Source organism: Panthera tigris, chromosome A1, assembly GCF_018350195.1.
Source record: "Panthera tigris isolate Pti1 chromosome A1, P.tigris_Pti1_mat1.1, whole genome shotgun sequence".
NCBI classification, from domain to species: domain Eukaryota; kingdom Metazoa; phylum Chordata; class Mammalia; order Carnivora; family Felidae; genus Panthera; species Panthera tigris.
In genome coordinates, this window is record NC_056660.1 from 105,536,713 (window position 1) to 105,550,498 (window position 13,786).

Consider the following 13,786-nt stretch of genomic DNA (forward strand, 5'->3'; position numbering starts at 1 on the left):
AAGAGCTACAATACCTACATCTTTGTTAAAAGGTTATCTAATTAGTGCAGAATATTCTCCAGACAGTGAAGAGAAGATCTTTACTGGATTAAAGCTCCCTCTTTCACAATGACATTGCATTTTTAAAAAATCATTTCATAGCCCTGCACTACCGTATTGTATCATTAAACATATACGAGCAAAAGACAGTTTGTAAGATTGGCTCTCCTAGGGTTCATTCTGGGGTATCCTAAAGAGAGAGAGAGAGAAATCGCAACAATCTTTACCATTTCTTCAGTTTGGTATTCATCTTTTATGGAGCTAGATTTTTAAAAAAGCAAGTGAGTACTAACTTGTGATATATGTCAAATCTGATAAAGTAGGGGTGGTACTCAACATCAGTCCTCTAAAACACAAACACTTTAAAGAGAAACAAATCTCATATGATACAAATTGGAAATTTAAGTGTAAGGGATGGCTTACTACATAAAATTATTTTTTTAATGATCATAGGCTTCACACCCCCTTAAATTATGGCTTAGTATGAAATACCCACTGAATCAAATGACTGCTAATAAATGAAGTCTATGCCAATGTTCCTTACGTTGTCCACAGTAAGTTCCAATATATCCCTTCTGGCACTGGCAGTGGTCATCAGCACAGGTCCCTCCATTCAGGCATCTAACATTGCACTGCTGAACTGCAAGGAACAGCAAAAAAGCATAAAACTATCAATCACTATAATTACAGTGTCTGTGAGTTATAAAAGTATACTAAATCCCAATTCAATGGCAAATATATTCTACAGAAGCACTATGACACAAATACATCTTTATTTGTGTAAGTACACACACGAGCATATGTGTTACATTACTCACCATGCCTTTAAAACATATTACACTTTCACTGTCAATCAATATATGATGACTAGTAGTGTAGTTTCCAGAATGTGGGAAGCACTTGTGTATCCATTTGGAATGCAGGGGCTGAGTGCCTGCCCTATGTGCTCAGCGCCCCACTGTAATGAAAGACTTACTACCCACTCTCATGAAGCTACCATTCCCATAGACGGACAAAACACAAGTCAACAAATGCCACAAATCCATCATAGGTTGTGACAGGTTCTCCAAAGGAAATTGTGTCATGAAAGGGAATACCCTGGAGTCAAAAAGGAACCTAGACAGAAGCGAGACAAGAACCATTCTGATGCAACACTGAAACTGAGTTCTAAAGAATGAGAATGAGCCAGGCATGAGAAGTACCAGCGAGGAACCTCACAGGGAGAGGAATCAGAAAATTGAAATACTCTCAGATGGTAAAGTTCTTCTGTTTGAAGAACTGAAAGGGTTACATGATTATAAAGAGTCAGGCTGAGAAGAGAAGATCCTGGAGAGGCATCCAGAGGCCAGCCAGATAATGCAAGGCCTCCTTCGCCATTGAAGGTTTTGCATTATATCCCAAATGCAACAGAAGTCATTGAAAGGATTTAAATCAGACAGTAAAGTGATGCAATCTGTATTTTTAAAGGATTCCTCAAGCTGCTCTGCACAGAAGAGATTTGAAGAGAGCAAGAGCAGAAGCCAGAGAAGCCCTCGGAAGGTTACTGCAGTAGTCCCTCTGAGAGAGGTGGAGCGCTAAACCATAGGCTCTCAGTGGTGATGCAAAGGAGAAGATGTATTTGAGATGTTTCCCAAGAGAACTCACAGGTCTTGTTGAAAGAGCTGATATGACATGAGAGAAAGAGGGAGAAAGCGAAGAGAAACAGTTGCTCAAGCACTGGGTGGATGGCAGCTGCCATTTGCTGAGGCAAGAGAAAATGGAAGTAGACTGTGGGCAACAATGAATCAAATTTCATGCTACCAACTTTCAGAAGTTTACTAAGAGCATCACGGAGATGTGGAATAGGAAATGGAACAGGCAAATATGAGGCTCAATGGAAGGATATATTCTGGAGATGATCACTATGAGTTAGCAACATATTGGTAGTAGTTGAAGGCATATATGCAAATGAGTTCACCCAGGGAGACCAGACTGTTGACAATGCTGAACTCTGAAAGGAAGTCTAATGAAGAGGACACAGACAGGAGACTAAAATAATAATAATAATAATAATAATAATAATAATAATAATAAAGGAACACTGTGGCCATTGATAGTGCACTAGTGAAGGGAAAAGAGCATTTCATAAAGAGAGTCAGTAATGGTGCTAAATGCCTTAGGAAGTGGAGCAGGGTGGGGAATGGAAAAGAGAAAATATTTCCTGATGAAAATAGAGTTATTACTCGAGGCCACAGAAATTCATGGATGCCTTCTGGAATTATATACCATAAAATGAGGGTAGGCCTATGAATGTTTTGTTGCCCAGGCAGAGAATTAAAAAGTTGAATTGTACAATTTCTCCAGGATTGGGTTTGTTTGTTTGTTTTTTGCGGGAAAACTAAGATAAGACAATGAAGATATGGGCAAGAATATCTTCCAGGCGTTCAGATAAGGGAGGCTCCGGAAAGCAATGGAGGAAATCTGCTAATCAGAGTGGTCAGAGAAAGCCTGGATGAACTGTGAATGAGAGCTTTAAAAAGCTGAGAAAATGACGGATTATTTTCAAAGAAAATGAAACTAAAGTTCTACTCAGAAGTTTCATCAGAAGACAATGACATGTCATAGAAATCTTGAATCTTCAATATCTGAGTCAGACAGATTCTCTTGCATGTCTTCTTAGGGAAAACGTGGAGAGAGAAATGTTAAAAATGAAATGTCACTCTGGCTTGAGGCAAGTTTAAAATTTTATTCAATTACTGAGCAATTAAATAAAGAGTATCTGCTTCTACTCTGTTAGAATATTACCTTAAACACTGGCCTAAAAGATTACGCTTGAAGACCCGACAATTCTTAGCTAGGTCATGAATAACACAATGTTAGTCTATTGTTGTGATCTTTCAGGGTTGCTGGGAGTTCGTATGTGTAAAGCAGAGCAAGTTAATAAACGTAAAGCATCATGTCAGTACACAGTATTTTGTCAGTTACCTTGCCCGATTAGTTAACCTACAAAACAGGACAGGAACCACAGGATTACACAATAGGCAATAAACAGAGCATAGGGTTTGCAAATGCCTACAGGTTTAGGCACCAGAACACGTGGATTCAAATCTATGTTACCTTGGGCAAGTTATTTAACTCAAATGCACCCATCTTCTTTCTCTGCAAAATGGGGTCATAATATTACCTCATAGTTCTTTTTATGTGAGGATTAAATAACATGTGATCATCAAAAACATAAAACAGTACCAGGCACATAGTAAAAACCCAGTAAGTTACAGTTCTTATTCATTTAAAAAAAAAATTTTTTTTTTAATGTTTATTTACTTTTGAGAGAGAGAAAGAGAGTGAGTGGGGGAGGGGCAGAGAAAGGGAAAAACAGAATCAGAAGCAGGCTCCAGGCTCCGAGCTGTCAGCACAGAGCCTGATGCGGGGACTCGAACCCACGAGTCCTGAGATCACGACCTGAGCTGAAGTCAGACACTTAACTGACTGAGGCACCCAGGCTCCCCAACAATTCCTAATTATAAAGAACTTCTCCACTGAATCCAGGTACTTTTATAACATAGATGCATAGCTTCTGGACCAGAATTAAAGCATTTTGCTTAATAAACATCATGACCCTACTCCTTCTTAGTTTTTGGTGACGATAATTAAGCCACCGAAGATTTTTCACTCCAAAGACAAATACAGATATAGTTAGTAAGGAAAATAATCAGAGACTTATACCCTTGTTGAAAAAGACATTTTGCGTTTACTCAGAAGTTTCAGAATAATGCATTAAGTAAGGTCACATCTAAGAAACATACTTGATTTTGATCCACAGGTTGGTGATATTTGGCCGCTGGAACAGGTACACATGTTAGGACGGGAACAAAATCCATCTCCACAACTATTTCTACAAATTGCTGTGGAAAGCACAATAGGGAAGGAGAGGAACAATTAGGTAATAATCCACAGTTTACAAAACCAGAAAGCTACAGTTAACAACACTAAACCTGAAAAGCTAAGATAAAAACAACAACAACCATGGGATACATAATGACTAATTTCAGATATGTAACAAAACTACCCATTGTAGACATGAGACTTAGTCTCATAAGTATCCTTACAATAATGTGCAAACAAATGGCACTATTTCAAGTTCCATAGCCCTTTAATTCTCCCATCAATACGGGTCATGTTTCCCATTCAAGGCAGAGTGTTTATACACGGAATTTACCACAAGACAACAGTCTTGGTCCTAGAAGCTGGGAGGACTGAGGAAACCCAGAGGTCCCACATACCTCAGGAAACACAGCCCACTCTGGAAAAGATCTTCACAAGATAGAAAATACAAAATGGGTGGAGCCAGAGACTCTGAGCCCTAACCACTTGGCCAAGCCCCAGGGGTTCTGTGCACATTCCTTCCCAGCTGGTATCTGACCTGCCCCATCATCAATCTTTGTTCTCCTTAATAATTCCCTCTCTCCTTCCTCCAGCCTTTCTTCCCTCATGCCACCACCACAACGTGGCCTATCCCTGCTGCTCAGAAAAGCTGCTGCGACATTTTGATGGAGGGAGAGTCAAAGCCTCCTGCGGTTGTGACCTCCAAGGTATGAGGGTCATCACAGCAAAGAATGTTAGGCTCACTGACACAGCACATACCATGGATCCTCAAAATCGTCAGCAGAGTGCTTTCAAATGGGAAGGCTCTCCCATGTTTAGTCAGTTCATTTATCTCCATATCTACAACTGAATTCTTTGTTTGTGCACAAAGTCTATGTACTTTAATGCTCCATGAGTAGATGCATGAAGACAAGAAGAGGAGAGTCTGGGAATGTCTTCAAACTAGCTATAAACATTTATGCAGATGTGCATATGTGTCTTTTGCTAGACAGGGGTCTCACAATTTTCAAAAAGATCTAAGACCCGCAATAATATAAATGGCGTGTTCCACAGAAGCAAGCTAACTCAGTAATTGTTTTCCTTCTCCAAATTGCCTCTTGACATCCACATAATATGACCAGCATCTCCATTAGTAGTCCTTATAAGTGAAAATGTCATAGATCACAGTGTGAAGACTGTTAGGCAAGAACATGGTTCCTGTCAGAGTGGACCGTTAATTTCTAAAATGTGCTACAGTTTCTGATCACCAATAATTTTCCAGTGACACATATTCACTAAAATAATATCTTATGTCAAAGCCCCCTATCCCCAGCAAGCTGACATTGAGTTTAGGCTTAGGTGATCTACAAAGTGCGAATACCCAGGTCCTAAACCCAAGGAAGGTCTCATGGAGGAAGACCGGTCATCCTCAGACAGCAGATCTCTGTTATGACCACAGGTGTGTGCTCTATAGCTGTGAGCCAGTGAGAAGGGAAAGCATGTAGGCCCTTTCTCCTCGTGCTCATCTCAAATTAAGATTTCCCTCACCAAACTGTCTATCCCTCCCACAGTCATGAAAATCATGAGACCCAGAAACACCAAAAGGAGAGGGCAAAAGGACATAGTTGTTAGGATTTTACAGATGCTGGGAGAAGGTACGCAGCACAGTGAAGAATACACAGTACGCCAGAGGTCTGATGTGGAGCTCTTGTGCTACCGTGGACCCACTGTAAACTTAGAAAAAAACACACAGCTTCTCTGGGTTTTGTTTTCTTCTTGGTAAAAGAAAACAGAGCTTATACTGGAGGGATCTGATGTCTTTTCAGGTTCAAATGCTATGATTTCAGGCCAACTCCCTCCCATTCTACTGATCAAAATGCCCTTCATAGCAAAATTTCACAGTAAGTAAACCAACAAACTTTCCCACTGCTTCAAGTTCTAACAAGATTAAAATAAAACCAAACCAATGAAAAGTGAGAGAGTCAATTCCATTCCTTCGGAAACAATATTGGGAAGTTCAGAAGTACTTCAGTGATCTTTGCAGGTCACAACTAAGAACGCTGACAACAAGCACAGAGACTCAAATCAAAATGCATCAGGTTTGCAGCAGTTTGAGAAATACATTTTTCTTTTATTATCTTTGCCTCTTCATGAAGCCTGGTGAAGGCCAAACAGATTAAAATTCTAGATGGTAATCATTTTAATGTTTTCTGTAAAGAAATAATTCTGTTGTATAAATGTATGAAAAAAATAATCTTTGGTGCATGCATTCTATTGGTATTTTACTTATCTCTTTTTCTAAGTTGCCTCAGAGCTTGCCTTTTGCTAAATGATAGAAATTCAATAAATACAATAAATAACTTATCATCACCAGGAAATCCTAGAATGAAAATTCCCGATTTTGACTTTATGATGGTTTCAGTTTGGTTATTATCTTCACATATTATCATTTTAAAAGCCAAAAATAATTGAACTACTAAATTTAATGTAAAGTATTAAAATTCAAAATTTAAGTGAGATCTCTACAACAAAATATAAAGCCATTACATTCTTCCTCTACTTTGTGCACTATTTCAATTTTTTTTTTAACGTTTATTTATTTTTGAGACAGAGAGAGACAGAGCATGAACAGGGGAGGGTCAGAGAGAGGGAGACACAGAATCTGAAACAGGCTCCAGGCTCTGAGCTGTCAGCACAGAGCGTGACGCGGGGCTCGAACTCACGGACCGCGAGATCATGACCCGAGCCCAAGTCAGCTGCTTAACCGACTGAGCCACCCAGGCGCCCCTGTGCACTATTTCATAGTCTTGGGTGTTTGAGTTATTTTTTTAATGCGCTGATATTTTTGTAGAGAACTCTTGATATATGCGCTATACACATTTTTGGAGATTTAAGAATAACTTCAAAGTTTATGCTTTCTAGAGATTTATGATACATGTAACTTCCACTGTATTTCATAAACACCCAAATATTTCAAGTAGTAGAAATGCAGGCTACAATGTCACTGTTGTTCTGAGATTTCCAAAGTGGTTTTTCTAAACAAGTAAAAAGCACAACGTTACTGAAAAACTAAAAGTATTTAAAGCCAACATTCAGAGGGCTACATATATATATACATGTACATGTATGTGTATATATATATATACATACACATACATGTACATATATATATATATATATGCACAATATATCCATGTACGTATATATTTCTACCACAAATATTCTGGAAGGCTCTGTTCTCTGGAATTCCCATTCCACACCAATCCAATAAAATCTGACTTTACAGATTTTCAACACATACCATAAACCGATCCCTTCTTCTCGGCTGCTCTCCAACTCAATAATGGCAGTCACATTCATTACATTTAGTGAGTCAGACTTTCCGCAATGCCTAAGTCATCCCAGCTAGTATGGCAGGTGTGTGGTGAGTGACATTAGCTGCTTTAGGATTCTAGGAACCATGTTAACTTTAAAGCAGGCATGATTATGCCCTACTGGCCTGAAAGAGTAAATATACCCTCCATAAATGCCTCACATAGATGATTTCTGCATTGGAGAAAAAAAGAATGCACTACCCTTTCTTCCTTTTGAATAAAGTAAAGGCTTATAATCAGAGGGTTTATGTAAAATATTTATGAATCACTTTAAAGAACAGTCATTATTTCCCATTTTTGCCTCCCAACTGGAGATTGTGGGATTTTTAGAGTAGAAAAAGTTTTAAGAAACAAGTCTTCCCAACACTTGAGATTTCATTCCTTTTTAAAAAACTGAAACAACATTACATTAAGGGTCTATCTCAAACCCACAAAACCAATAAATATAGAGTCAGAGATGCCACTACATCCTTATTATCCCTTGGCTAGTGAGGCTTGCCCGTTTTCTCTGTTCACAGTTGCATAATTATCTTTTCCCTGGAGAACATGAAGGTCAATCTAAAGTCAAGATTGGCTCTAAATGAATGTGCTGTCGGGGCGCCTGGGTGGCTCAGTCGGTTGAGCGCCGACTTCGGCTCAGGTCACGATCTCGCGGTCCGTGAGTTCGAGCCCCGCGTCGGGCCCCTGTGCTGACAGCTCAGAGCCCGGAGCCTGTTTCAGATTCTGTGTCTCCCTCTCTCTGACCCTCCCCCATTCATGCTCTGTCTCTCTCTGTCTCAAAAATAAATAAACGTTAAAAAAAAAATTAAATGAATGTGCTGTCTATGATACCTGGCTCTCCTCCGGACAAGACAAATGTGACTCTGCTAGATAAATACACAGAGGAAGGCCAGTCACACTTCAACTCACAAATTCACAGGAATGTGAAATAAGACATCCTATGGCCCATCACGGTGAGGTTGATAACTAATGACTTCTCCAATTAGAATTTAGGAAAGCTACATATACTCCTTGAAAACTAAATAAAATAATAAAAATTTTAAGGCCAGAGATGCAGAACTTTTGAAGTTCTACGCCTCACACTTTGAAAAACCTACTGTACTCTAGGAGACAGATATGGAGCCTGAAAATCCTAAATTTAAATATCTTCAGGAAAAAAAAAAACAACAACCTCAAACCATTTGGGAAGAGTTCTTTTAAAAATTTTGTTGACCTGGGTCAACTCTAAATCCCTGAGAGAGTTCCTTTCATATCTATGTTATGTGGCTGTTGAGATGAAACCAGAGATAATAAAGTGGTTTTGTACAAAGGCCTAAGCAAGCTTGATCTTCAAAAGTCCTAAACCTCATGCAGTCAAAAGCCAGATAATTTACATAATCACATTGTGGTCTTATCTGGACTCTTTTAGGAAAAAGTGGTTTTGAGTTATCTAGGGAATTGCTGTACTCCCCCTTCAGTTTGTATTAATAGACACAGAAAGATAAAACTTCCAAGTATCTCTGAAACCTTTATCATTATTGCCCTTCAACAGAGCCTAGAAGTGGAGCCTAAACTGATGTAAACCGGCTGCTTCTTCCTCAACACTCGAATGGGGCCGCGTCCTAATTACCACTGCTTTGTGGCCACTGGATTCTAAAAGCAACTGTGTGCCCCCAAGGACTCAATGCAAGAGCTGGGCCCTGACAGGGGGCCGACCGCGCTGCCCAGGCGGCAATCCCCATCAGGCACTCACGGACAATGCACTGGTTTCCTCCAGGAAGCGTCTTCCATCCAGGGCAACAGTAGGAGTGGAACCTGGATCCGCACACGTTGGGCCTGCGATGGACAAGCGAGGTCACACACATGGAGGGAAGGGTACGGTAACACATTAGCGGTTTTCCCAAGCAAAACCCTGAGTGAGAGGATTTCGGGACAACAAACAAACCAAAACTACACTTCACATTCTTGGGGCTTGGGGCGCAGACAGGGAAGTACATGGGCTGGAACAGGGGAGGGTCGGAAACTTCTAAACCTTGCTTTTCGTCTGCCCTCCGTATTGCCTTCCTAAAGGGCGAAAAGAAACTTAGAAACATGTCATTTGCTACTACTCTAGCCTCCGGATGCAGAGAACAAAGGGATCCCTCTGTTTTCAAAAATCCTTGCCCTCGTCCCCAAATCCGTCCCTCCTCCATCCACTGTTCCTGCGGCCCCGACGTGTCCAGGAAGGCGCGTCGGAAGCTGAAGCGCTGGAGTTTGATGATTAGACTGAACCCTAAGCCCCGCACTGGTCCTCAAACAAAAGGCTCGGGAGCGGCGCCCCCGACGGTGGGGTGCTGGCAGGCTCCACCAGCCCCGACGCCCAGTGGACTCAAGCCCGCCTCCAGCCTCACATTTGGAACCTGTTCCCGCACCGCGGTCACTGCGCGCGCTCTACCATCCGCACCCGGGGGCCTCCGACTCAACCCCCTAGGGAGGGCTTTTTGCCCACTGAGCTGCAGAGGAAAAGGGGGAGGCGCTCCTGGGAGTCCTCGGGATTCTGGTGGAGGGGGCCGCGGCTTGAGCCTCCAGAACTAGGCTGAGGGAGGGGTGGGATGGAAAGCTGCCAAGGCAAGGGTCCCCCCAGTGCCTCCTGCCCACCTACCCTCGGAGCACGTCCTGCTGTCCTCGTCTGCGGACGCGGCTGGCCGCCGCGGCGCCTTCCTCGCGGTACTCAGGCACCGCGAACCCGCCTTCGGAGCCCGCTGCCGCGGGCCGGACCTGTTGCGGGGGCGGCTGGGGCCGGGGCGGCTTGGGCGGCGGAGGCTGGGGCTGGCCAGCCGTGCCCTGCGCCCAGAGCGCCACGCAGCCCAGCCACACGAAATAGGGCTGCAGACACAGCCGCCGCCGTCTCCCCATCGCGGGCGCCGAGAGCGCGCGGACCGTGGTCCGCGGACAGGGAGTGCTGGGAGACAAAAATCTGTGCGGCCTGAAAAAAGTCAGGGTCTACAAAGCCCTCCGTCGGCTCCCGAGACTCCCCGGGGCTCGGGCTCCCTGCTCTAGCGGGAGCCCCGGAGCGAGCGCCGGCCCCCTGGCTGACGCCGGGGCGCGGGCTCTAGCGCAGCGGGCGGCGAGGCGCGGCGACGGTACAGCCGGCAGCCCTGCGCGGTCCACGTTGCATCCCCCGGGCCACGGCCCCGAGCGACTCCAGGACCGCCAGCGGGTGGGGGCGGGAAATTACAAAAGTAACCCGAGCAGCCTCGGCGTAAAGTTACAAAGAAAGCGGACCTCAAAAGAAAAAAAAAGGCCTGCACGCAGCGCCGCGGCGGATTCCCGTGCGCTCCGGGAACAGATCTTGCAAAGCTGCAAAAGTCACCAGAAAGAAGCCGGCAAGCAAACAAAAGTCGCCCCCCACGGAAGAGGGTCTCCTCCCGGCTCGCCTGGAGTCCCGCGGGGCAGCGACGCGCCGGCGGCGGCTGAGGAGCCGAGCTGAGGTGTGCGGGGCCAGGGCGAGTCGCCGGTGAGAGAGAGGGCAGGAGGCTGGAGGCCGGGGAAGATGCGGCGGGCGAGGGTGCGGCGCGGGGGTTTTGAGGCCCGGCGGGGCGTGGGGCGGGCCGGCGGGCGGCGGCTGTCAGTGGGGGCTGGAGCGCAACCGTCCACACGTGGAGCGCAGCCCCGACCCAGGGGCCGACGCACAGTGGGCGGAGACAGAGTTAAGGGGCGAACGGGTGGGGAGGAACAAGGGGAACTAGGGGCTGGGGGAGGGGAAGAGGAAGGAAGGGGGTAGGATGAAGGGAGGGGAGAGGACTGAGATTGGGGAGAACGGGGGGGGGGGGGCAAGCCGGAGAGGAAGGCCGGGGCTGGAAGAGGGGCTTGGAAGGAGGGATTGGCGAGCCCGGGTGCGAGAGGAAATGAGCGGGGGATGGGGGCGAGGTTAGAGCGAGGAGAGAAGTGGGAAAGGGGAGGGGGGGCCGGGGGCCTGGGGGCCGGCTGGAGGGGGCGAGGCGCTAGTCGGCTTTGCTTCCCGTCCCCCTCAATTGGCCGCTAGCTCTGTTTTGACTGTACAAAGCGAGCAGACGACGGGGGAGGGGGCGGTTAGGGACCGGATTTGGGAAAGGAGGCAGCAGCCCCTTCCCCTCCCCCTCCGCCCTTGCCGGGCGGCGGACCAGGGACGAGGGTCTCTAAAGGCACTTGGCTGGGCTAGACCCGAAGCTGAACTTCCCCGTGTCGGGCAGAGGCCACAGGGTTGAGGAGGAGAACGGGTACTCCCAGACCCATACCCGGGGTGGGGGGATTCGAAGCCAAGCAGGAATAGAGACTTGCGCGGAACTTGGCTGCAACCTCAATCAGAGGAGGCCAGGCCCTCCCCATCGCCCTCCTACCCGCACCTCCCCACCAGGAGCGGCGTCAGTCTGTGGGACCCGCAAAGGGGCTGGGCGTTTCCAGATTGAAATATGCCCTCCACCTCCAAGAGGGAGCTCACGTGGCCGCGGGGGGCCTCGGCTGCGTGCCGGCGCCGCGGTCCTGGGGAGTCCGCGCAGGGGGTGTGCTCGGGAGTGACCCCTGGCAGAGCTTTGCCGGGAGTTGCAGCCAGAGAGGAGTTAGAGACCCTGAGCTGGCGGGGCGGGGGGGGGGGGGGGGGGGGGGAGCGTTGGACGCAGAGCTGGGAAATGGGTCTTGGGGCAAACCCTTGGTTTCGGCTTGGACTCATTAATGATTAAGCCCTAGCGATTGGTGCTTACAGGCTGGCGACCTGCCCTCTGAACTCTTAGAACTGCCTCTGCATTCATCCGCCTCTGGGGTCTTCCTTTGTGGCCCTGATTTCCTGAGGTCTCTGTAAAGCCCTAGTCATCTCTCAATCCATGGCACTGCATGGTTAAAAATCAAACATCCCTAAAAACTAAGGCTGACGATCCAAGCACAGTTTAGGAAACAGTGCAAGAGACCAATGTCTGGATTATTCGGGCCTTGGATGTGTATGTGTGCGCGTGTGTGTGTGTGTGTGTGTGTGTATTTCTTTTTTTTTTTTTTTTTTTTCTTTCTGGCCTGAATTGCCCAGATGTGCTATTTGGCAGCCAAAATTCTCTAAGAATTGGCATAACTCCCTTCTCTATTTTCCAAATGTAGTCAGACAAAGCGTCTGACTTACAATATTCTCCTAAGGCCAAAAAATAGGTAGGAGTCCCATAATTTCATGTGAGACACCAATTTGTATAAATTCAAAGAAACTAAAGACAGTAATAGAGGTATTTGTCAGGCACTGTGCTTCAAACAAAACCATTTCAACTAAAGGAACTAAATAAAGTATCTCCTGGCTGAAGGCATGTTTTAATCATACTCTTTAAAACATTCAACCTTGTTAAATGGGTTTTTGTTAATACTTATATGACTTCAGGGTTCATTTCTGTCTGTCACATGAAATCCAAGTGCTCTAAAATTGCATATCCATGTATCCTTTGACTCAACAATACCACTTTTAGAAATCTATTTAAAAGATCTACAGGCAAAAAAAATGAAATGATGAATACATTCATCTGTTCATTACAGCACTATTTGTAATAGCAAAATATTAAAAACACAAATTTCCCATTAATAAGAAACTGAGTGTAATTTGTTCCATTCAATGAATTACTCTATGGCTGTAAAAAAATGAATGAGGATCTCTGTACAGTCCTATGAAGTTATCTCTGGAATATACAATTCAATGAAAAAAAAAACCCAAAGAACAGATAGAAATAGGTAAATCCATTGAGATAGAAAGAATAAAGGTTATCAATGGCTGGGTTGCAGTGAGAAGAGAATGAGGAATTATTGTTTAATGGGTACAGAATTTCTACTTAGGGTAATGAAATGTTCTGAAAATTAATTGTGATAATGGTTGCACAACATTGTGAATGTACTTAATGCCACTAAATTGTATACTTAAATATGATTAAAATGGTAAGTTTTATATTGTGCATATTTTACCAAAATTAAATAAATAAAGCAAAATGCAGGTTACTGTGTGTATTCTATGCTACTTTATAGTATTTGAGTGTGGGTATGGGTGCATTTTTAAAAATAGAAGTGTAAACCAAATCTAATAAAAATGTTATCTTAGGGAAGGAAGAAGATAGTGAAGAAGAGACAATGATAGAAGCTAGACCTTGGTAAATGTGCCTTGTTTTATGGTTCTAACTTTGGAATATGCATATTTTATATACTTAAAGACAAAATTAAATTTAGAAAGAGCAGTGTCTAAAAATATAAAACAAACTAAAACAAATGAACCTATTTATGACATTGGTGGCATAACTAGAGGGAATAATTATTTAAGGTGATATTTTAACATAATATTTGAAATGTACATCTTTAGTATGATATAATCTAAGGATGAAATGAACTAAAAATAAGCCTGAAACTGCATTCAATGATACTAATGTGAGAGAGGGAAGGAAAGAGAAAAAGAGGGAGAAAAATATTAGAAATCATGATTTCAACATGAGAAAGGAGATATGAAATAAAAATACAGACATTGTAAGCTTAAATTGAATTATGAAATGCCAATATGAATTGGAACTTATCTTTATCTAAAT

The 13,786-nt window shown here is 44.3% G+C and overlaps 1 protein-coding gene across 1 annotated transcript in view; it reads right to left on the minus strand.

The window, feature by feature from the left end:
* Positions 1-10,130, minus strand: part of FBN2 (fibrillin 2) — a 255,813-nt gene extending 245,683 nt beyond the window's left edge. The window contains exons 1-4 of the mRNA XM_007087821.2: positions 9,877-10,130; positions 8,989-9,071; positions 3,825-3,923; positions 584-679 (exon numbers count right to left, since the gene is read on the minus strand). Of these exons, the coding sequence (XP_007087883.2) occupies positions 584-679; positions 3,825-3,923; positions 8,989-9,071; positions 9,877-10,130 (532 nt within the window). The remainder of the gene's footprint in view (positions 1-583; positions 680-3,824; positions 3,924-8,988; positions 9,072-9,876) is intronic.
* Positions 10,131-13,786: the final 3,656 nt, after the last annotated feature.